The following is a 25791-nucleotide window of genomic DNA, read 5'->3' on the forward strand; positions in this document are numbered from 1 at the left end:
GAAGAGAAAAAGGAGGAGAAGGGTAAGAATTGAGGGATGGCTAGGAAGGAAGAGCGGCCTTTCAGAAAAGCTAGGACAAGAGGAGAGTAGCAGCATATACTATCCTTGATAAACATTTATGGGGTGACTGAACCACAAATGTGAACAAATTGTGCATATTTCTATAGTGGACATTGGTCTGGTTCAAACTAAAATGTGTTCTCTCAAACATTTTAAGAATACTGCTTCTTTTGAGCTTCTCGACATTCCTACTGTCATAGAGTGAGCATTGCAGGCCTAATTATCCCCATTCTGCAGGGAATGCAGAAAGAAACAGACCCAGAAGGTTAAACACTTTGTTCAGGTGACACAGATAGTTGGGCAGCTAGATGGTGCAGGACTGCTGGTAAGTCTAAGCCTGGAGTCAGGAAGACTCCTTTTCCTGAATTTAATTCTGGCCTCAGATACTTATTAGTTGGGTGACCCTAGGCAAGTCACTTAATCCTATTTGCCTCAATTTTCTCATCTGTAAAATGAGGAGGATGAAATGGCAAACCACTCTAGCATCTTTACCAAGAAAACCCTAAATGGAGTCACAAAGGGTCAGTCAGATGGGGGAAAATGATGAAACTACAACATATAGCTATTAGATGTGAGGACCTCAGGTTATAATAGCACTTTCTCTATTAGACCATACTTCCTCTAAAGAGCGTTAGATGAAGGCTGAATGGCCACTTGCCCAAGATACTATAGGGTAGATTTCTACTTAAGTAGAGATGAAACAAAATACCCTTCAAGGGCCCATCTAACTTTGAGATTCTATTCTTTCTCCTAGTTTGCTGAGAAATCTATATAAGCAAAATTTCCAGACAATATTACAAACTGACATCAACAAAAAGGTATGGCCTAAGGAGATCTTCTCTATATCTTGAATCCTTTTCTATATATAGAATAAATAGAGGGCTATAGCCCTCCTTTAGTTTTCATGCCCAACTGGTCCTTCTCTTTCCCTATCATTCTCTATTGACTTCATTTCCAGAGGGTTTCAGAGCTTGGAGGTTGAGCCAGGGAACTCAAAAGGGCCCACATAACAAAAGTTAACAGACTATGATTTATATAAAAATTGACCAGGTGGACCCTCTGGATGAATGGGTAACATATTCCACCACAGCATTTTGCTTTCACTTAGTGAAGAAAAACCAGGGGATTTGGCAGAGAGGCAGACATAGAGACATGGAGATAGAGACAGATATAGAGAGAGCTCTGTTATCCAACTGACCAGTTCCAGTTGTGTCCCCAGTGGGGTAACTACTTACAGAGGCTATTGTTTGTCCTCCATTTTCAAAGAGGACCATGACATCAGGGAGATGATGACATGATATGCAAGTGAATTGGACTTAAATGAAAGAGGACTGGGCAAAGCCACCAGCTTCACTTTGCCCTTCAGAATCATCTAGATGCAATGGCAAAATATAATAAAGTCTTTCTCTGTAAACTGAGATTCCTAGGGTCTTCAAGGTCCCCTTGTGTTTTGACATTTGATATTTGTAATTCTTTATAATAACACTACATTATTCAATTCCTTTATTGATCCTTTTTAATAAATAAAAGGTAGAATCAGATATTCCTGAAGATCCTTTCTAAGCTCTAAAGTTCTCCTATATATGACTTAATGGATTTTTTTCTATTAATTTATGCCAGTCACGTTCAGATCAAGGGCAAGATTCACATCCAAGATCCTTTCTGGATCAACCCCATCTTTGAAGGAATGCTCCCTGGCTCTTAATAGTCTCGGCCCTGAAGAGACATAATATTTTCTCCTAGATTGTCAGGGATTTCTATTTTTTTGCTTTCTAACTGGTTTCTGCATATTTCACATAAGTCTTGTCTCCCCAAATACATTTTAGTTCATCTGTGGGACTGTAACTTTTATATAATTAAAATCATAGAATGACAAGCTAGGAAGGGATTTTAGAACATAGAATGCTGGAGTTGAGAGAAACCTTAAAATATAGATTACAGAGCAGTTATATATCTCTAAAAACTGGAAGACCCCTGAGAAGATATAATGGCAGAGCTAGAGGATCCTTGAGAGGCCATCGAATCCAGCAAGTACAATGGAAAGTTGGATTGGGAGTCAGAGGGTCTAGTTCTGGTTCTGTAGCTTACTACTTCTGTGACCTAGCTTTCCTGGGAATCTGTTTCCCAGCCTCAAAAATGAGGTTTATTGGAATGAACAACCTCTGAGGTCCCTTTCAGAGATAGGATTCATCTTATTTTAAAAGGAGGAAACTGAAGTCTAGAGAGGGAGTTATTGGGAGTTGTGTACTTTCTATACCCCATAACATCTAGACAAGATATCTGGATATGATGTTCTTTCAAGCCTTGTGGAATAAAGGAATGAGTGAAAAGATAAAGGATCTGTGATAGAAGGCAGGGGTTAAGTGACCCCATCCCTATAACCAAGGAGTGACATAGTTATAGGTAAATTATTCCTACTAGGGGGGAAAATCCTAAAAAAAAATCCTAAAAAAAAAAATAATAAAACCCTACAAAAACCAAAAACGAAAATTAAAAAAAAAAAATCCTAGACAAAGAACAATTATTATAAATCCGGAATTCTTGTGTTTTGGTGCCACCTAGTGATATTTTGGAGTCATTAATGTTGAGGGCCGGGGACCAAGGAAATCAATAGACCAGGGGTGGGTCAACCCTTTCTATCCCACTACTGAAGTTCACTCGTTCAGATTTTTTATTTCCAGAAAGCAGATCAGTGCAGAGAAACGAAGTGGTGGTTTTTCTTCCCTAGATCTAGGTTATTATGTCCAGCTTCGGGCATCCCCACTTTTATAAGATATTGGTAAACTGAGTGGTCATGTAGCAAGAGCTCTGGCGTTAGAGACAGAAGACCTCTGAACCTTACAAGCTGTGTGACCTTCAGCACGTCCCCAAACTTCTCTGTCTTGGTTTCCTCAATCTGTAAAATGAGCAAGTTGCACTGTGTGACATCTGTTTAAATTCGATGATTTTTTGTTTATTCAGAGGAGAGCAGCCAGGGCAGGGAGAACATTTGAGTCTTTGTCCTACAAAGGCCAGTTAATAGAGAATGATTTTGTATAGATTGGATAATAAAAAGTCTGGTGAGGGATATAAGCAGAAGTATACTGGTAAATATTTAACACCTGGCTCCATGCAGGGAAATGTGTGAGTATATGTCTACATATCTATCCCTTCGTATAAAGTATATCTGTATATTAAGCATATGTCTATATACACATATATACTTTAAAGTGTGTGTATATATATACTTAAACTATATATACATATACATGTATATTTTACACACACATGAATACACTTAAGTTTAACTCCATCACTTTCTTTTTAAGTCTAGACTATCATTAAAACAATGACTAAAGCCTTGTTTTGTGACCAGTTTGCTGAACAGTTAAAATTTTTTTCAATATATTTTATTTTTCAAATACATGCTAAGATAGTTGTCAACATTCATTTTTGTAAAACACTGTATGCCATAATTTTCTCCCTCACTTCCTTACTTTCCCTCTTCTCCAAGACAGCAAGCAAACTGATACAGGTTAAATATGTGCAGTTCCTTTAAATATATTTCCCTATTTGTCATGTTGTGCAAAAAAAAAAAAAAAATTAGACCAAAAGAACAAAAAAACCCATGAGAAACAAACAAACAAAACTGGAAACATTATGCTTTGATCCATATTGCTGAACACTTAACAGTCTTTTCAAAGGTGATTTGAACTAGTTCCAGTACAGCCCTAGAAGATTGGATACAGTAGGCATGGGAGATGATACTATCTTCAAATATCTGCATAGAGTAAAGTAGATGAGATAATAGATTTGTTCTGCTTACTATAAAGGGCAGAACCAGGAAAGATGGATAGAAGATGAAGATGAGCAGACTTTTTTTATCCCAATATTAGGAAAAGTTTTCCCAGTTATCATTGTCCCAAATGGGTTATGTTTTCAAGGAAGAAAGTTGGTTTCCCACTGTTGGAGACCTTTGAGAAAAAACTTGGATGACTATTTGTGAGAAGTGTTGCAAGGGGATTACTTTTCAGGAACAGGTGATCTTAAGTGCCTTTTGAATAGTGCGATTCTAAGATTGTCTAACAGTAAAAGGAATGGAAAACAGCAACTCTCCAATTTAGGTCAAAAGCCCTTTTTGACTTTTTATCCTATTTGAAACTCTGGTGAAAAAGGAATCCTAGGGATTATATGTTAGAACAGGAGAGGATATAAATTAGAAGACACTAGATTCAATCTTCATTTTTCTGATGGGAAAGTCAAGGATTGGAGGTCCTTGATAATAATTACTTTTTCTATCTCTGGAAATCTAAGTGCTTGCCACTGCCATAGACTTACAGTTATTGGTGTTAGAGGGGAACTTGCAGGTATCTAGTACAATTCATTTTAGAGATGAAGAAATAGAGGCTCAGGGAAATAAAGGGAATTTCCCACAATTCCATAGGTAGGTGGCAGAGCTGGTACTTAAATGCATGTTTTCTGACTCCAAATCTATTCTTTGTTCTACCAAGTCATAGCTGCCTCCCAGGAAGTTAGAAGGGTAAGGAGCCAGACCCTGTAGAAGACCAAGTGAAGGAAAGAAGTGGACTAAACATCTATATTTTTGGACTTTCCTCAGATTTGTAAAGTGATACGTGATGCTACAACCTCTTACATGGAACCCTACCTCCAGACCATGCCAGGTATGCAGTAGTTTCATCATGGTACCCCAAAAGTTAGAGACCAGGATGGTGGGAAGAAGGTGGGAGGGTAATGACATATCCCGTTCATTCTCCCAATAGTTCTGCAACAGCCCATTTTGAAGCAGAGTTGGAAGATAGTTTTTATCTAGTAAGTCATGAAGAGTAAATTGGATTTTTATATATTTAATATATATCCAAAATATAGCAAAGAAAGTCCCTGAGCCTATGGAAGACATTTAATTGTGTGTCCCTGGCCAAATCATTTAATCTTAATTATCTCATTATAAAATTGGAATAATAATACCAAGAGTTCTCATGTTAGAAGATTGTTGAGAAATTAAATAATATTTGTAAAGTTCTTTGGTAACCTTAAAGTACAATTTGACAATCAGCCATCATTGTTATTGTTGATGATGTTGTTCATATTGATGTTGACGATTAACATTTTGCTCTCTGGTCCCAGAATTCTCCAACTTTTGTCAAGTATTTGAAATATTCTTCAAATATTTAATGTATGAAATTGTATGGAATGGCTGGCATCTGGCCCCAAATAGTAGGAGTAGGATCACTGAGGGAGATTAAAGAATCTTAGGTCTGAGTTGAAGGGGCCACATTAGCTGCCCTTTATTTTCTGGGTGAAGAAAACAGACCAAGAAAGTTTGCATGGCTTGTTCAACACATAAGAGCAAAGGTAGAATTCAAGCCCAGGTTCTCTGACTCTGAATCCAGCATTCTCTACTGAAGACAAATATTAATTCTGCTTCAAAGAGAAGTTTACTAAAAATTAAAGCCACATTTCTATTCTAAATCAATTAGGCACTAAACATTTATTAAACTCTTGCTATATTCTAGGCATTGAACTAAACACTGGGAATTCAAAAGGAGGCTAAAGACAGTCCCTATCCTTAAGGAGATCACAATATAATGTGAAAGACAATAAGCAAAAAACATATGTATACATTAAAGTTAAATAGGAAACCCGTAACAGAGGAAATCCTTAAAAACTGGAATTGAGAAGTTAGGAAAGGTTTCCTGTAAAAAGTGGGATTCTAAAGAAACCCAGTAGGTTTCATATGTCTTATACTTCATTTTGTAAAGCATTTTGTAAATGTACTCTTCAATTACCTCTAAACACCTGATTCAATGAAAAACATAATTTTTATAATTCATCAATGCAAATTTAAGTTGGTTGGAGTAACCTAACAAAGTACCGTTATTTTCTGGCACTAAGAAAGTGACCTTTCAATAAAACTATTGTATGGCAAAAAAAAAAAAGAAAGAAAGAAAAGAAAAGTGGTTCTCTCCTGATTAAGTCTGATACCACTTCTTCTTTGGGTCTTATTAGTATTGCTGCAGGAGACCAGATTAAGTGCTTGCCTCATGGCAAAGCAGACAGCAGGCTCTCTGAACCACATCAAGGGGCATTAGTCCTTATAAGTAAGCCGTAGAAAATTTCTCATTATTTTCTATTCAGTTCAACAAATGTTTATTAGGCAATAGGGATACAATCAGCCCATTAACAATCATTGCTGAGCTTTTACTATACGTCAGACATTGTGCTAAGCTTTGGGGATACAAAGAAAGAAGGCTAGTTCTTGACCTCATGATGCTTCCTTTCTCATAGGGGAGATAACAATTAAAAATAAGAACATGCAAGGTAAATTTGGATAACTAGAAGGCAAGCTTCGAAAAGATGACAATAGAACTGGGATGGGAGTGGAGGAATCAGAAAAAACATAACTGGAAGGTGGGCTTGAGCTGAACATTAAAGAATACAAAGATGAAATCAGTCCTTGTCCCTGCTCTCATGGAGTTTAGAGTCTATAACTTTCCACTTTGACCTTGGTGTAATGGATAGATCCAAGGACTTTAGATCTAGGAATGAAGATTGAGGTTTAGTTCATTGCCATATAGTCTCTGTGTTACTATGGACAAGTGATCTGGGGCATCTCTTAGCTTCATCTAAAAATCATCATTTCTGAGGTCCTTTCTCAGAGGAGATTCTATCCTTTCATGGTCCCCAATAAATCTTTCCCAAAGGCTTCAGGTTCCATCCTGGAAATGGGAGTATTAACTTTGGCATTACTCATTTTATCAGGTGCATTTTAAGGCTGCTGCTTTTTAATGGTAAAGTGTTATTATGTAAAGTGTGATTTCCCCCCCTACCTCCTTTCTCATAGTGAAAGTAAACGTGGATGAAATAGCTGGAATCGATTATACTCCAATGAAGCCTCCACAAATTTCAAATCATAACCTGGATATTCCTCTGAGGGTGAGTGACAGTAAAAGCAGGGTGGGTTTCCTGCTCAACAGACTCCAGGGGGGTGGTGAGGATCTGAGGACCTCAAACTGGCTGCTCCTTCCTCTCAAAGTTGAAATTCCCTTGTTTCAGAAACAGATTTTTACTAGGTAACTTTGGATTCAAATTCATGGACTCGGTAGCTCTGGAATGTTGTAGTCCACTGCACCTTTACCTGTAAAGAGTCTCATCTGCTAATAAACAGAACCCCAAATATTTTCTGGGAATTAAATCACAGTCTATGTTGCTAGAGTACTTTTGGATCTTCCCCTATAAGCCACCAAAGAGACACTTTTCCACTGACTCAAGTGATCAGGGAAGTCTGTTGCAAAAAATAAAAAAAGGAAATAAAAATGAGAAGTACAAGAGCTGGAATCTCTTTTGGGTAACCTTAAAAAGTCATAATCTCTAAAATGCCTCAATTTCTATTTAGAACATAAAAAGGTCTGTCCAGGGAATGGAGCTACTCCCAAAATATAATTTCTGGGATTTAAACTCCATTTCTGATTGGTCTTCAAAAGCACTGGGTCCTAATACACAGATTTGAATTTTCTCTTAAACCCCTCCATTTCCTCCAGGTCAAGTAGTAAATTGTCTATGGACAAAATTTAACAACAAGTATATGGAGGATTATTTTTTTTTTCCTTTTTAAATGAAGCATGTGGTTAAGTCCTTTTGTAATATGAAGAATGACCTATAACTTGTCTCAAAAATCCAAGACTTTCTACAGTAAATAAACTTACAATGTGCTAAAAAGAGGAGATAATTTTCCCAGTAGTCACAGGACGTGGATCTGAATCATAGCTCCATTTTTAACTAATTGTGTGACCTTAATCTCTGTGGGCTTTAACTTCCCCCTTTGTAAAATGAGAAAGTTGGACTTGATGTTCTCTTAAAAGTTCCTTGTAACTCAAAATTCTGTGGTCTTATCGTTGGATCATTCAATAAACATTGATTAAATTCCTACTAGGTGCTAGGCTCTGGATTAAGTTTTGGAAATACAAGGAAAAAGCAAAAACAGTTCCTGCCTTCCAGGAGTTTATATTCTAAGGGAAGAGAGAAAAATGAATAAATACACATTCAAGATAGGAAGGTAACCTTAGTTAGTTAGTGGAGAATGGAGAAGGGGAGGTGGGTGTATATGGGGAAGCAGTTTAAGGAAAGGAAGAGGATTAACAAATCCTCCTGGAGGAAATGGAGCTGGAGTTTATCTAGATGTGGTGTGGTGAAAAAAGCAATCCTCTTGGAGCTCTAAGAAACCTGACACTTATTAGGGCAAAGACAAAATTTCTTAGTATCTCTGAGTCTCTCTGTACCCAAGATACCTTCCTCACAGGCTTGTTCTAAGGCATATGTGTGTGTGTGTGTGTGTGTGTGTGTGTGTGTGTGTGTGTATACATACCTTAAACAACTATGTGTCAGACATTTTTCTAATTATAATTATTTTCCAGCACTTCCATTTTTAGTTCTATTACTTTGGACAAGAACTTGATCAAATCCACTCTTTAGACCTTGTGTTCTCAACTTACAAAGCTATATAAATATATATTTGTTATATACTTATATAAGTTAACATAATAACAATATAATAAAATACAGAACAATAAAATTATATAATCATGTTTATAATATATAGCTCCAGCTATATAAAATGAAATCTTAATCTCTACTTTGCTTAATAACCATAACCAATAACTTAAAAAGAAGAACTCATGCAGAGTGCACTGGTAAATGTTTTACAACTAGTTCTTCCCCAAAATGTGTTTATGAGAGACTTTTAGATGATCTTTAGGTAGTTTGTGTTATTAATATTTCCTCCATTGCTTTCTTACATCTAAACAATGAACAAAACAATACATTAAGTCTGGATTCATAATTTTTATTGATTTCTGAGGTTTAAATGTATACCCTGAAAAATTGAACCATCAACTTGGGAAAGGGTAAGAATTAGCTTCAGCCTATCCCTGAGTCCATGCTTCCTTGCCAGAGATCTTTTAAGATCTTTCAAAATTTTTAAAATAATAGCTTTTTATTTTCAAAATATTCACAAAAATAGCTTTCAACACCTCCCCTTGCAAAATGTTTGAAAATTTTCTCTCTCCCTTCCTATTATTCTTCTCCTCTAGACAGCAAGTAATCCAATATAGGTTAAACATATGCAATTCTTCCAAGCATATTTCCACATTAATCATGTTGCACAAGAAAAAATCAGATCAAAAAGGAAAACAAATGAGAAATAAAAAAACAAACAAGAAAACAACAGCAAGAAAAAAAAGGGAAAATACTGTATTGTGATCCACATTCAGTCTTCACAGTCCTCTCTCTGGATGTAGATGGTTCTCTTTACCACAAATCTATTGGAATTGGCCTGAATGATTTCAGTTGCTCCTTGTATAATCTTGTTTTTGTGTACATAGTGTTCTTTTGGTTCTACTCACTTCATTTAGGATCAGTTCACATAAGTCTCTCCAGGCTTCTCTAAAATCATCCTGCTGATCGTTTTTTATAGAACAATAATATTCCATAACATTCATATACCATAATTTATTCAATCATTTTCCAACTGATGGACATCCACTCAATTTCCAGTTCCTTGACACTACAAAAGAACTTGTCAGAATTCTTGTGAAGATTAAACAAAATTCAGGATAAGAAGGATCTTTGAAAAATATAAAGTAAGGCATTGTAATGTTCCTTTGTTTCATTTCTGAAAAGCAGGTATGATTCAGATGTTCAGAGGACGTAGAAAAAAAAGATGTAAAATATTTAGTTGTTGGAGATTATGAAGAAACAGATTAGACCAAGTTTGCTTAATCTTTTCTTTGCCTTTCCCTGCCTTCCTTTTTCAGGATGGATTGGGAGAGTTTTCTATGGTGCATACATGCATTTTCTGTGGTATACCTATGTTATACAGCAAATTCTGGGCAGTCTGCCTTCAAAGTAGTTGCTGTTACAGAAAGTACAATTCCTTTTAGTATATGAAGTATACTTTTAGTATATGAAGGCAAAGTCACCTTACTTGGTGATTCATAGTATTACTGAATGTGAGAGCTGGAAGAATCCGAGAAAGAATATTGAATCTGAGAAGGTCTGAGCCAGGAGGCATCATTTAGTTCTATCTCCCCTCAGTTGAGGAAACTGAAGCCCAGAAAGAGGAATAGTCAAGATCATACAGTTTGTAAATCAACAATTATCTTATCCACCTTACAATGTTCCCCACATGGTTTTTCAGGTTGGTCTAAAAAAATTATATATGAAATCTGGGGGAGTTTTGTGGAAGCTAAAACTGACACATGAAGGTGAGCAGATTACACAGAAAATGTTCAGAAACTCAGAAATCCATGACATATATGTATAATATTATATGTTTTGATTCCATAATAATTCAGCGTTCTCTAGTATGAAGGAAGGGCCCAAAATTTTTACTCAGATTTTTCAGATTGCTGGGTCACTGTGCCCCTAACATCCTTCCCTCTTTCCCATGTGGAAGGAATAATTGTAATGCTTTGTTTAGTCTTTTTAAAAACCATAATGAATTCCAAGAAAAAATAGAGAATTAGAAATTTCTTTTGTTTTGGGATTGTTTGCACTCCTCTGCCATTTTCCCTACTCCTAACCCTTTAGCATGGTAGTTAATTATTTTCTTTGCACTTTTCTAATAAATTGTAAAAACGTATTGTAAAATTAACAAGTATATAAATACAAACAACTAAACTTGTTTAGGATTATTCATAATCAAACTAAATTAATTGAATTAAATTAATCAAATAAAAATTTATTTCAATTAATGTGATGACCACGTATTTTAAAATCAGCCGGAGTCAGGAATTGAGGTTAAGGGAAAATCTTCAATCTTTATTCTCAGTAGAGGTGAAGAAGGATCGGAGGTGAAGGGGGATCGGAGGTGAAGGGAGGATCATGATCACAATGTTTGCAGCTGCAATGGGAAACCAGCCAGACCAGAAGCTAGCCAGCTGTCTCTCCCCTCCTCTCTTCCTGTCCCTCTGCCCCCACACACCAAAATCATCATTTCCTATACAACACATCAGGACTTGCACAAAGAGTGGACAGGGGCCATTCTTTCTCCAAGCATGCATATTAATAGAGTATGGTCTAATTACTATTTAGCCTCACGTGCTTGGGACCTCAGTCCATCAACTCGAGCTTCAGCCCATTACAAATTAATTTAATGAATTAAATTATTAAACTAAATTAATATCATAACACCTTTTTAATCACACTCTTTAAGAAATTATTAAACTAAATTAATATCATAACACCTTTCTAATCACTCTTTAAGTCTTCACAAGGATTCTTTGGTTATTGATTCTCATCTAGGTTTCTTCACATTTGTATTTTAAATTTCATTTTGAGAGTTTCCACTCTTTTTTTTTTTTAAAACTTTGCATTAATTCGTAAATGCTTCTATAGTCTCCCCTAGTTTAAAATCTATGATTCTAGAGGTCCTTCTAGATTTCTTTGTACTCCTTGGGTCAGTTAACCTGATATTGTAGTAATCTATTAAATTATCAGTCACAATTTATTTCACCTTCCATTGTAAGACATTCAGATTGTTAAAAGTATTTTTTTATTTTTTAAAATTACATATAATGTGGCTATGATATTTTGAAGAGATATCTTTTAAAATAAACAGGGAATAGTTTAAATAATGGAATTATTGGAATGAAAGTTTAAGATCAAAGGGCTATGTTTGTTTTTCTACATTTTACTATGTAACACCAGACTGGTCTTCAAAGATTTTGCATATTAGCACTTCTACCAGAAATATATAGCTTTTGCTATATACCTTTACTTTTAATTCTTTTTGCCAATTTGATTGGTGTAAGATAGTGATTGAAAGTTGATTCAGTTCTCTTTATTTAATAGTAGGTTGAACACTTTTTCACCATGATTAATAATCATATGTATTTTCTTTTGTGGGGTTGGGTGGGAGGGGAGAATTGATTGTTTTCAAGAGATGATTACTTTCTATGGGAAATCATTGTCCTTAATTATATTCTCTTTTGCTTTTACTCCCAGGGCAACTTTTTCAGTTTGACTAAGCACAAGTCACATCCCTCTCACCCTCCGATTATGAATTTCCATGGCAGCCAACTACAAATGATCTTTTTTGCAGTCTCACATACCCTTTTTGACTCAGCCAAACATGTTTACCAAGATGCTGGAATCAAATTCCTCCATGTGACTAATTCCAAGGTAAGGCAAGGCAAGTAGAATTAATCACAGCATCCCTGAGCTAGACAGAAGCTCATAGGTCATTTAGTGCAGCCGCTACCTAAACAAGAATCCCTCCTTTCACAGCACTGATAAATGACATAATTGCTGACATTTTTAATGAAGGGCAATCTCTAGCCCTGAAGTTATTACTTCTATTTGATTTTTGAACAGCCCTTATTGTTAGGAAGTTTTTCCTTATTCGGATCCAAAACTTGTTTCTCTGAAACTTGTTGGAGGGAGATGATTGGAATGAGTAAAGCCAAGATTCCTCTCCCCTGCCCCCAATCAAGTTAAACCAAATCAGGTTTCTATAAAATACCTTCTATGTGTGGGACACTTCTAGGGGTACAAAGAAAGGCAAAAAGTCCCTGCTTTCCAGGAACTGACACTTTAATAATGAAGATAACTAGCAAGTAACTATGCAAAAGCATGACATCGGAAGGATAAATTGGAAATAAGCAACAGAGGGGAAGATGCTAGAATTAAGGATGAGCAAGAAATGGCTTTTCTTAGAAGATGGGTCTTTTTTAGCCAAGATTTGAAAAAAGCCAAGGGAAGTTAGGAGGAAGAAATGAAGCGGGAGAAAATTTTAGGCATTGGAGGCAGCCAGCGAAAATGCCCAGAGTCAGGTAAAGGTGTGTGTGTTGAGGTTACTCAGCATAGTGACAGTGATGAAAGCTTGAGAATCAGCAATCTGCAGAAAGACAAGCTCATAGTCCTATCATTTAAAGCTCTAGTGTCTTGAGCATACCTTGAGCATACCTGTCTCAGAGGTAGGTGGTGTATGTGGCTGGAATCATGGACTTTGTGCAGTTTTTCATCTATGGGAAGATGTTGCTGCTCGAAGGGCATGTGTGGCTGAGCTATCTCTACTACCCTAAACAGAATTTTTGGTTCTCCAACAAAACTGGATTGCAAGTCTCAGGATTCTTTGTTTTTTCTCTTACTATAGCTTCTAAAGGATTCCAAATTCCCATTGACCACCAGATACTATGGAACTCTGATCCCTGGGGTAAGTTGTTCATCTTTTTGTAATAGTCTTTGAACAAGTCTGGGAAGGAGGGAGTTTTCTGCCAAACTGCTAAGACCAATTTGACATCAGGGAGGCAGGTGCTAAGCTTGCAGTGATTACAAAGGGGTAGCAGGAGACAGTAGCTATGAATTGATGCACCTATCCCCCCAACCATCTATAACTGAGAAAGCAGTTCAAAGTACATGCTAGGCCAGCAGAGCCATCTTTATCCATGAAGTGTGATTAACAGGGCCCACAGGTCATGCTGACAGCTTCATATCAGATGAATGTGAAGTGTTGTTAAAAAGCCACAGAGATGTCAGTGGAAACAATCCATGTGCCTTCTCATAGTTTCCTTTTATTCCTTATTTTACTGACTTTGGAAAAGGATGCTTACTATGTGCCAAGCACTGTGTTAAGCACTTAAAAATAATATTATCTTATTTGATCTCCAAAACAGTTCTAAGAAATAGGTGTTTTGAATTTAAATTTAAGTTTAAATTAAATTAGGTGCTTAAAACTCTAAGAGGGAGGTGCTATTATTATTTTCACTTTACAGATGAAGAAACTGAGGCTGTCAGAAATAAAAGTGATTTATACAAGGTTGCAGTTAGTGAGTGCTTGAGATAAAAATTTGAACTCAAGTCTTGCTGACTATAGGCCTAGAGCTTTTTCTACTGCCTCTAGGTCATCTACCATGTCTGGAAACATGCTCTACCTATAGAAATCCCTCCCTTTCTTTAAGACCCAGGCTTCTTCATGATAACATAGTTAGAAGCAACTTCTCCCTACTTGAACCTTCGCTCCTGCAGCTCTATGTGAATAAATGATGAATGAAAGAGCATTTCTTAAATTCTATTTATAGGCAAAACAGAGAATATTAATACCTCTAGAAAAGTAAGCTAGTCCCTTGCTTTCAAGGAGATCATATTCTAATGGGAAAGATAATATATATATAGACAGTTTTAGCTGCAGTGCAGATAGAAAAGTCCTGTGGTCTTTATTCAGGTGTATAATAGAATCAACTTATCTTGTTCGCAAGATTTTCTTGTTCACATAAATTTTCATTGTGAGCATTTACACTTTGGAAATGACAAATACTACAAAATAAGGCTTGATTTATTATTTTGTTGATTATATAGAGTCAAGAAAGTGATGAAAAATGTTAGTAATGCAAATTAAATATAAATTTTTTTCTGGAGAGCGGATTGTTAAACATTTACTACTATACCCACATCTTTAGGGATCAGCAGCAAAGCTAAGGATGCTTGTCTTGTAACATCATTTCTATTGACAAAAAAAACCACATCTGAAGCAGAGATATTTGATAGTGCTAGGGACTTTGCTGAGAGTTATCTTTTCTAGTTCTTCAGAAGCTGTGACTCTTGAGAGATGGGGAGTGGGGGCTGTAATAGCTACAGAGGACAGACTATCTCTACAAGGTTGTTCCTCTGAAAGAAGATAGAGTTCCATGGAAGTTGAAAGCAGAGTTGGTGATCTAACTATGGCAGGGAGCTGTTATTTCTGGTACTCTGGGATGTGGAATCCTAAACTACTTGGGTTCTGAGAACTTGGTTATTGGGTTGGTTAGTTTCCCTGAACTGCTTTTTATTTTCTTCCCACTTTTAGGTATATTTTATTTATCATAAGGGATGATCTCTGGAAAACAGCATAAGGATGTATTGAAAAAATAAATGTCCTATAAATACAAATTATCAATAGAATATAGCATATTTTCTGCCTTGAAGGGGAGGCATTCTACTTAGGGAAACAGCATACATACAGACAAGTATACAAAACCTATTTGAAACAAATACAAAACAATTATGGAAGGGTATTGAGAAATGGGAGAACATTCTAGTTCTCCCTCTAGAGACAGAACCCAACACATAGGGGAAAGAAATAAAGCTAGCTTAGCATAAATCTTGAATGAATAAAAGGGAATAGTGGGAAGTGATGCAGGAAATATAGTTTAGAGACAGATTGTGAATGGTTTGAAATTAGTTTTGAATGATTAGAATTGAACAGAATAGGGATAGTGTTTTGAATAGGTGCCCAGTTGTAGTTATTTAGGATCCTGCCAGCTAAGAGGATTTATATGAAAAGCTATCCCATCTCTTCCCAGAATTTATGAGAACCAAGGGTTTCATCTGCAACTTCTCTTTCTTTGTCCCTGCAGTTGTCCAAGAAGTTTCCCAACATGGAAATGAAAATAGATGTCGGCCTCCCCCCGCTACCAACTGTTGTCTACAACTCTAGACATAAAATGAGCCTCACATCTGTGCTTTCAGTCCATGTCTATGCGATTTCCCCCAGGTCTTCTCATAGCCTACTCTTTACACTAAGCCTGGTCAGTTTGCACTCTTCTGAGAGAGCTCTTGGGTGGTGGTGTAGCTCAACTAGATGGCTCTGGTCTGTCCACATGTACAACACCACAAAAACAAACAAAAATCAACAATCTAGGAGACAGGATGTAGAGCTGGGGACTTTGATTCTAAAATTTAGCTCCAATACTAATGTGTATTCTGAAAACTGCATTGGAGTTAGAGGTTGAAGATCTGGCTTTAAATCCCACCTACTATGCTCTTGGGCAACTCCCTTTCCTTCCTCTGCCTTTGTTCCTTGCTCTATAAAATTAAGAGGTTGAAGTTGAAGACCTCTTAAGCTTATTTCTAGCTTTAATCTTATGTTCTTGACTTCCTTTATGAACTTGCAAAATACACATCACTTGTCTAGGCCTGTTTCTTCATCTGAATTTGAAGATGAAAAATCATAAATTTAGATCAAGAACATGGACTTAGAGCAGAAGAAACCTTAAGAGTTCTCAAGTCTATTTTGCCCTTCTCTCCTCATTTTGCAGATGAGACAACTGATAAGCGGTTAAGTGACTTGCCTAGGATCACACAATTAGTAAAGTGTATGAGGTAGGATTTCATCCCAATTTCCCTAATTCCCTAATCCTAAATCTCTTGTCAGATTTACTAAACCAGGAACTCTTTACTTGAGTTCTATGATTTTTTTTAAAATTTGAGTTTATTTAAATATAATCAATTTCCTTTATAATCCTATATATCTTATATAAACAATATAAACATTATTCTGAAAACAGGTCCATGGGATTCACTTGCCTGATAAAAGGGTCCAAGACACTATTTTAAATCATATTGCCTCTTGTCAGAGAAGCAGAGTTCAAATCTTTGTGTCTGCTGCTACTTATCAGTAAGGCTTCTAAGCAAGTCACCTATCTCTTTGGGTCTCAGTTTACTTTTCTACAAAATGATAGTGTTTGGATTAGATGACCTAAAGGATCCTTTCCAATTCCAAATTCTTTAGCTAATGGTCAAAATAATGAGGTAAATATCATTTGATTCACTGGATTGATGTGTGAGTCAAATTAGATAATGTATATGAAAGTTTTTGACAATGAAAAATACTGTTCCTAAGAGAAAGGTAATACCAGTCCTGATGTGACCTACTGGTCTTTCTTGGGATAGGCATTGAGATGTATAAATAAGAGCATTCTCATGCCCCATTGACATTATGCTTCATCATTTACAATGAGATTTACAGTCAGTGTCTTGTATTCTCCCAACAGCCATGGAGAGAGAGATTGGGGAAAAGTGATTGCCTTCATTTTAAAGCTAAAGGAATTTCACCCAAAATAGTGATGTGACTTGGCCCCAATTACACTGTAAATGAGTGACAAGGACAGGATTGGAATGTAGGTCTTGGGATCAATAAGTCAAACAATAAATCAATAACCTACTATATGGCAGGAACTATGCCAAGCACTGTGGATACAAAAACAGGCAGAAAACATTTCCAGTCTTCAAGGAGTTTATCATCTAATGATTCCAAGCTCTTCTGGAAATTCCATAAAAGTGATCCCCAGGTCGGAAGAGTTGAGGGGCTGGGGAGTAAAAAGTTAGGAAGCAAAATTCAGAATTCTTACCTAAAGTTGCTGGAAGAAAAGAGAATAACTGTTTTTTCCCTTCAAGTTAGGAGGAATGAAAACTTATGATTTTATTAATATAGGAAGCACTCATTGAGCTAACTCCTTGTACCCATGTAGATCTGTATCTGCTCTGCATTTATAGTTTTAGACAATTGTTTGGGGACACTGAGAGGTTAAATTAGTAGAACGGGATTACACAGGCTAGGTGTTAAAAGGTTGACCAAGCTTGAACTCATTTCTCCTGACTCTGAGACAAGCTGTCTCCTGAACCCTATTTCCAAAATGAGCTCTGGTATATCCTAGAAACAACTATGCCACAAGAGAGGGAACAGAATCCACTCTTCAGAATCTTTGGTAATGAAATGGAAGGAATCAATCAATTAACATTTTTAAAGCACTAAGTGCCTGCCCTCCTTCTGCTGAGGTTTAGTCCCTATCCTGCAAAGAGCTTCTATTCTAAATAAGGAAGGACTGGCACACCTCTTGTGGAGGCTGGAACTCTGGAGAAGTATACTTGAAACAGGTATACATAAATCCAGCATGGGAGGTATTACACAAGCACATAGTAATATACACAGGCTAGTAGTGATGTAACAAACAATATGAATCAACATGAGAAATTATATCTATCCATAAGTCCTAGGAGGAGGGTATATAAATAACAATCAAACATACAACTCCTTCAGCAGCCAAGAGATAGCCCAAAACCAATCTATTGTCCACTGCTTCTGGAGAAGTATACTTGAAATAAGGTGTTAACTCAGTGGAATTGATGAGATAAAAGTTCTCTAGGGTTACCTGTGGCCCCTCTACAACTTCTAGTTAAGTTTGCTAATTAAACACATAGCCCCCGTCCCCATATCCTTTTTTGTTTTCTATAGCACTAGAATGACTCAAAGGCAAGTTAGGAAGGAAAGATCTATAACTGTTTAATCAGTTCTTTAATTGCTCCAATAAGATAATCTCTAGTGCTCCTTTTAAAAAAAGTAGAATTAGGGGCAGCTAGGTGATGCAGTGGATCACCATCCCTGAAGTCAGGAGGACCTAAATTCAAATATGGTTTCAGACACTTAATGCTTTCTAACTTGTGTGATCCTGGGCAAGTCACTTAACCCCAATTGTCACAACAACAACAAAAATTTGTTGACTATTCCAAGAAAGTGCTTTTCATGGGTCCAAGAAAGTGACTTTTCAAAGTCTTTTATAGCTCAAAAGTTTCCTAATAACAGGAGCTAATATAACAGTATCATTTGCTGTTTTTATTTTAGGATACAAGTGTTACCCTCCACCTTAGTGTAAAGAATGGTACCATTTCGGGGCACTTATCATTAGAAAGGTAAGATAATGCCAGGAGAGGTTTCTGAGTCTAGGTTCTTCCTTCTCCTTACTCTTTGAACTTGGGTAATTCATTGCCCCTTGAGGAGTCCCAGTTCTCTTATTTAAATATATATATATATATATTTTTAACTTGTTTTTCTTTTTAAATTTTGAGTTTTGAATTCTCTCCCTCCTTTCCCCACCCACTGAGAAGATAAGCAAAATGATTGCAATTATATATGTGAAGTCAAGCAAAAACATATTTCTATATTAACTATATTTTTTAAAAAAGTAAGAAAAATTAAGAGAGAAAATTATATTTTGGTTTGTTCTCAGGATTCGTCAGTTCTCTTTCTGGAGACAGTATTTATTTTTGTTATGAGTACTTTGGAATTGTCTTGGCTCATTGTATTGATCAGAGTAGCCAAGTGTTTCACAGTTAATCCTCATTACAACATTGCTATTACTGTGTACAATGATCATCTAATTCTCCCTTTACTTTGTATCAGTTTTGGTCTTTCTTATTAATTTTTTCTTTTTCTGAAGCCATTTTCCTTGTCATTTCTTTTTAGCACAATAGTATGCTATTACAATCACATGCCTTTTAAGCATAATTTCAAATTGTTTTTCAGAATGGTTGGACTAGTTCACAACTTCACCAACAATTCATCAGTATACTTAATTTTCCCTCATCCCCTTTAGTATTTGTCATTTTTGTTTTCATATGAACATAGATAGCATTGATTTCTTCTTCTGAACACTGACTATGGTCCTTTGACCATTTGCCAAATTTTTTGTAAATTTTTATAAATTAGATTCAGTTCTATACTCAGTATATATTGACTCTTCCCAATTGGAATGTAAATTATATGAAGCAAGAACCAATTCTTTCTTATCTTTGTATCTCCAGGGTTTTAAAACCAAAACGTTATGTCTGCCACATAGTAGATGCTTACTATATTTTTGATGAATAGAACTAAATATGGTGAAGCCTTCATTCAGAACCTATTACTACTCTTTTTCTCCCCAATATCATTTTGGCAAGTGTAATTTTTGCTATGTTTCGTGAACTTGATATCCTTTGAAGTTTTTTTTTTTTTTTTTTTTTAGCATAGTAGAGTTTGGGGTAAATATAGCTATGAATCTGCTAAACCTAGAATATGCTGCAGTAAGGTACCACTTTTTTTTGTGAGAATGAGTTACATTTTGAAAGACTGATATAATTGGAAGCTATTTTTTTAATTATTATTTTCTCAGGTATAAGTGGCCCCTGAGGTAGAGAAGGAGGAAGGAACAGGGAGACTCTTGATGACTCACCTATGAATTTAAGAAAAATTCTGAGTTTCCAGGATAGAGCAAGGAACTGACTGGGCAACTAGTTATATTTTCCTCCTTACTAGGAAGCCTAGCAAATGATGGAGTTGGAAACTTAATATTAATGATGAGTTGGAATCTTTACCAAAAAGAATAATATTGAATATTCCTATATTGCATTCAGGTTCACAAAAGACCCTTGCAATTGGGCTGTGAGTCAATGGTATAGATATTAGTTCCATTTGACAATTAAGAAAACAATCTCAGAAATGGGATGTGACTTGGTTCTTAAGTGTCAGAACTATGATTCCAGACTGTGTTTTGATTACAAATGCTATGGTTGGTTGATCCTAATCTATTGTGCCTTTTTTCTATAGGAGGTTTTATGATAATTAAGTATTTATAATTTCTCTCTTCTACCCCTATTTTTTTCCCCATTCCATATCTCTTTTAACACTTTCCTCTAATTCCCAAAGCTTGATCCTCAGGATAGAATACTTGAAGAGGCTAGAATTCAAGTATCTCCTTTTCTCTTCTCTCTTTTCTTCCTTCTCTATAGCATCAAAATTAAATTGAAGCACTCAAATGTCGGCAATTTCCAGGTGAGTCTGAAGTAGAACCAACAGCTTTTTGGATGTAAAACTATGAGGGGAAAGTACCTTGAAACTTGATAAGTGTTGTAGAAATGTGAGCCACTTTGGCTATTTCATGATCTCTAAGAGAAATACTCTGAGAACCACATCTAGGTTTATAAAAAAGTTAGGATGGGAACCAATAGGTGCATGAAGAGTTTTCTCAGGAATATGTGAAATTAGATTAGAAAAAAGAAAATCTCGTCTTTATTTTCAATAACCTCTAATGGAAATTTAACATTTCATTCACCTAGGAGTGAATGAAAAAATTTCATCAAAATGAAATTTGTTTTTCTCCAGACTGCCAGAGCGGTCCATGACACCAAAAAGTGTTAGAACCCCTAGATTAAATAATCTTTGATCTAAATCCTATGATTTTGTGATATCATAGAAAAATAATTGAATGACTGAATTTTTCATTTTTTTAAAAACTGGAGTAAAAGTGATTTAGGGAAACTGAGTGACAGAGTGGAAACAATTCTGAGCCTGGAGTCAGGAAGACCTGAATTCAAATGAAGCCTCAAGCATTTACTAGCTGTATAACCTTAGGTAAATCACTTAATCCTATTTGCCTCAGTTTCCTCATCTGTAAAATGATCTGGAGAAGGAAATGGCATTCAACTCCAGTATCTACTAAGAAATGCCCAAATGGGATCATAAAGAATCAGAAATGACTGAAATGGCTAAACAAAAATAGCAACAACAAGGGATTTAGAGATGGAAGGAAAGAGGTCCCCTTCATTTTATAGAAGAGAAACCTAGGAACGAGAGGGGTTAAGAAATTGGCTCAAGGTCACACAGAATAAGTCACAAAGGCAGGATTTGAATCTTGCTCCTCTAACTCCAAAACCAGTATGGTATGGTGCCGTAGCATTGCTTTGAACATAGAAGAAATATTATTTTTTTCATACTTGTTTTACATATAATTTGGATATTTTTAATTATGTCTCTATATGTGGCTACATATATAATAAGTAGTTTAAGGCTAATTCTTTATTCATTCATTTATTTATTTGTTTTTTTGTATGCTTATTTATTTTGCTGAGGCAAGTGAGGTTAAGTGACTTGCCCAGGGTCACATAGCCAGGAAGTGTTAAGTGTCTGAGGCCAGATTTGAACTCAGGCCTCCTGACTTCAGGGCTGGTGCTCTGTCCACTGCTCCATCTAGTTGCCTCTAAGGCTAAATCTTTATGTCATTAGCATTTTGATGCTCATGAGACTTAGGTGATCAGATCTCTTGGATTTGGCCTTTGGCCATAGGCTACAGCTTCAACTAGGCCTGGCTTCGTGTGTCAGAACTGCCCAATGTAAGCCAAACCAGCTCCCATTACACATTCCATGGTTTCTCAGCATGGGCCTATGCTGGCCCTGCCCACAAGAAGCTTACACTCCATTGCCATGAATCCACAGCCACAAAGAGAGGCTGAGTGAGTGTGTACAGCCCATCTCCACCCAATGGAAAACAGCTTTTGAAGGACTGATGATGGATCAGTAGAATCCCCCTATAGCAGCTGGACATCTCCATGTTGAGTTAGGGAAGTCCCTCTATCCTTGGTTGGATGGTCTTGCAAGGATGGGGGGAGGACAATCTGCAATCTCATTTGGGATAGGACTAAAGCTCTTGGGGAAAGGGGATGGGGGATGGAAGACACCAGAATTGACTGACTTGGGATTTGGGGTATTTACCATCTCTTCTTCCTCCTTTTTGTTCCCAGGAGTCTGTGCTGCACCAAGTTTTTGTTCATTACATGAATGAAGTTTGGATTCCTACAGTTAATAGTAAGAAGCTTTGGAGAATTGGGGGACCCTAGGTCCAAATGATCCTCTACTTATCTCTTCCCCCTTTCTCCCTGCCTCTGCCCATTTTCTAGCTACTGATTCCTCTTTCTACAGTTCCTTAATGTTTATCAAGCACTTTCCTGACAACAGTCCTGTGAGATAGGTAACAGATATCCCCATTTTGTAGATCAATTAATACATTATTAAGTATTATCTACATAGTAGTGTTATACACAGTGCACTAGCAGCTGGGGTCGGGTGCTGGGGTGGGAGAGGGCAGGGATCCCAAAAGACTTTATATGGGAGGTGAGGTAAGTCTAGAAATTTTGAGAGACAGAGAAAACTAACATTCTTCAAGGTCACCAGTCTGGCAGATACAAAAAGTGCTTGGAATTCAGTACAATTCTGATATACCACAATGGGAAGCTTGCAGCACTGGGTTTTCTTTGTTTTCACTCCTGTGAAATTGCCAAAAGTTGTCCATCTGTGCTATGTGCCATAAGAGGGGCTAGTAAAGTCTGTCTACTCACAGTGCTAGGTACCAAAATTGGGTTTTATTCCTGTTCATTCCTCGTAAAGATTTAACTGATGATCACTTTGAGGTATTACACATAACCTAGCTTGAAAGTCCAAGTCAAGTGCTCCTTCTGTTACGAGCTCTTACTGATTCCCCTTCTCCAATCTTTACTCCTTAGTATTCTCTGACCTTTAAGGCAGACAAAAAGATTTCCAAACTCAAAGGTACATGCATGGTTCCATTCCTTCCTCCCTCTCCCTTCCTGGCTCCCTAGGAGACAGTATTTCCTTTCAGGAACTGCCAAGCTGGTATAAAAGAATAAGCATGTCATCTGCTTTCTTCCTGCATCCTCACTTTCTTCTTACATTATACTCTGTTTTCCTTTCCAGGGAGGCTGGAAAAAGGTTATCCTCTCCCCATCCCAGTTAATCTCCACTTCTTCAACTATATTGTATATCCTCATAAGGTCAGTGAATGCCCTTTATAGACTCAGAGCCAGGAGGGATATTAGAACAACATATTAGAACATAGGTTCCATCAATGAAAGAGACCTTAGATGTCATCTCATTCCACCTCTACTATTAATGGAATAGTTAAGGGAAAATGACTCAACTAAGTTCACACAATTAATAACAAATAGATGAGTTACGATTTAAATTGAAACCTAAGGTCAGTGCTCTTTCTGCTACTCCATTCTGAGTGTCCCCCACTTACCTATACACGGTAACAATGGAACTCTTTTTCTATTTAAAGGCAGCCAAAAAACTAATTATAAAATACATAAATTGAGAGTCCATAAATATATTTGGTAAGTATTACTCAGCTCTGAGATGAGGGAGAGTTAAAGTGGGGGGGAAGCCAAACCTGATATATAGATCTGTGTCCACATAGAACTATTGATCTTGTTGGGGAGAGAGAATGAACATCAAATAAAAAGAATAATTTTAAAAATTTAATTCATTTTATTGTTAAAGCCCTTTGGCCCTCTTACCTGCCCCCAAACAACAAGTACAATAGGTTGGAAGGAGGAAGAAATATATCTGGGTAGTGTTGGGCAGAAGATATTTTATAGTTTGAAACCAAACTATGGACAATACGAAATAGTGGAAAGAACACTGGGTTCAAATGTCTGGTCCATTACTACCTGGTTGGTATTGGTCAGTACCACTTGCTGGCCTCAGATCCTTCTATAAAATGAAGAGGTTCATATAAATTGTATATAGTGAGCTGAAAGGGAAGTTGGAACCCATCTGGTCTAGTTCATTCATTTTACAAATGAGAAAACTGAGGCCCAAAGAGGTTAAACCACTTGCAAAGTCACCACATCATCTTAGACTAGAGCTATAGAATCTCTTTTGGTATTTTACCACATGGCTCTAAGACTCATATTCAGTACTTTTTTCAAATGTGACATGAAAGCATTGGCCATCAGGGAAAGACGTGATGAAGCAAGAGAATAGGAGTCCAAGAAGATTCTAAGGTTTTAGGTCTGGGAGAAGAATGTCAGAACTCTAAGAGCTGGCAGGGGCCAGCTGGCTAAGGTAGAAAGAAGGGAAGGTTGATTTTCATAGAACTGTGGGACTGGAACTGGAGGACAACTTAGATAACATTAAGATGATAGCCTCTCCCTCCTCCTCCTTATCTATTTCCAACCAAAGAGGAAACTAAAGCTTCAAGAAGTTAAATTTTAGCCATCTAGAATTTGAGATGACAAGTAGAATGTCCAAATAGATATTCTGGAAATTGCAACACTATTCCAACTTGTCAAGATAAGAACGGTGATGTGTGTGTGTATGCAATATGGCAATACCTGAATAAATAACCATGGGAAAGATGAATTCTGAGTAAAAGATATTTGTGCTTGCCCTCCTTCTCTTTTCCCAAAATTCCTCCAGACTTGACCTGAGAATTCACAACCTCAGAGCTGTATAACTGCAGTTTTAGAAAATTTCAAGGGAAAGAAAAGGGAAAGAGGGAAAGTTTTACTACTTTGATTGAAGCATAAATTCCTGTAATGGCTGTCATAAGCAAAGATGATAAATGAAGGAGACCCCAAACAACTGGTCATTCCCCCATGTCACTAGAAACAACTGTTGCCTGCTGGACTCACAGCAAATCCACTATTACAAGACTGGCCCAGCTCTCTGACCAATCTTGGCTCCTTCAGAGCAGTCAGGCTTCCCAAACTGTAATCAGAGCTTATGTTTCCTGTACTCATTGAGATTCTACTGTATTCTCTTCCCTCCCAATATATGGGCTGATGGAATTTCTTCTATTAAACACACAACAGCAAGAAAAAGAAAGCTCTTTCCAGTAAACTGAATTTCCATCTTTCTCTAGAATTTCCTGGTATTTGGATCAGATTTTAACTATTTCTGAGGGCATTTGGCTGACTGCCACGGTTATCTGCATCCCATACACCATCTCCATCCTACGACATGCATCAGGATTGACAGTGGGGGGACTGTCTATCATTACCACTAGTCTGGAACTTTGTCCATCAAGAAACTCTGTATTTGTAATTGATGAAGAGAAAGGACATTGGAAATTTGATACTGTTCAGTGGGAAGGTCTTTGTTTTGTTAAAAAGCAACTAAAATTTTCCATTGGAGTGGGAAGTTGTGGGGTTGGAGGGAATTCTACTGAGGTTTTCTTAATACAATGTTTTTCATTATAACCTTAATAAATATACTCTCTTCCAATAAACACAGAACCTTCTTAATGCATTTTTCATTATAACCTTAATAAAAATATCCTCTTCCAATAAACACAAAATCTATGTTAACGTGGTCTGGTAATATGTAAATCCTGAGCTCTATCTGACAAGTCCTTGGTGAAGTATGAAGTTGTATATTATCTCTGTGTGTGTGTGTGTGTGTGTGTGTGCGATGGGGGACACTGAAGGAATTGTAACAGAATGGACTGGAAAAGCATTTATTAGGCACTTACTATGTTTTATGAGTGGGGCATCTAGGTAACACAATGGATAAAGTGCCAATCATGGAGA

General features: G+C 36.7%; 1 protein-coding gene across 1 annotated transcript; it reads left to right on the top strand.

Annotated features, from left to right (window-relative positions):
• Nucleotides 1-4666: 4666 nt before the first annotated feature.
• On the top strand, nucleotides 4667-25511 carry LOC111718869 (bactericidal permeability-increasing protein-like). Its single transcript, XM_031954073.1, has 10 exons — nucleotides 4667-4721; nucleotides 6902-6993; nucleotides 12061-12237; nucleotides 13211-13270; nucleotides 15450-15620; nucleotides 18494-18561; nucleotides 20416-20458; nucleotides 22204-22267; nucleotides 23174-23250; nucleotides 25125-25511. Exons 1-10 carry the CDS (start codon nucleotides 4694-4696, stop codon nucleotides 25161-25163), a joined length of 819 nt encoding a protein of 272 aa, XP_031809933.1. The 5' UTR covers nucleotides 4667-4693; the 3' UTR covers nucleotides 25164-25511.
• Nucleotides 25512-25791: the final 280 nt, after the last annotated feature.

The sequence above is a fragment of the Sarcophilus harrisii genome, chromosome 2 (assembly GCF_902635505.1).
Source record: "Sarcophilus harrisii chromosome 2, mSarHar1.11, whole genome shotgun sequence".
NCBI classification, from domain to species: Eukaryota; Metazoa; Chordata; class Mammalia; order Dasyuromorphia; family Dasyuridae; genus Sarcophilus; species Sarcophilus harrisii.

Coding starts and splice junctions, on each gene's coding strand:
- LOC111718869 (XM_031954073.1), top strand. CDS start 4,694: ATGGAACCCTACCTCCAGACCATGCCAG. Junction 12,238..13,210: donor TCCATGTGACTAATTCCAAG/GTAAGGCAAGGC, acceptor CTCTTACTATAG/CTTCTAAAGGATTCCAAATT. Junction 15,621..18,493: donor TACTCTTTACACTAAGCCTG/GTCAGTTTGCAC, acceptor TTTTTATTTTAG/GATACAAGTGTTACCCTCCA.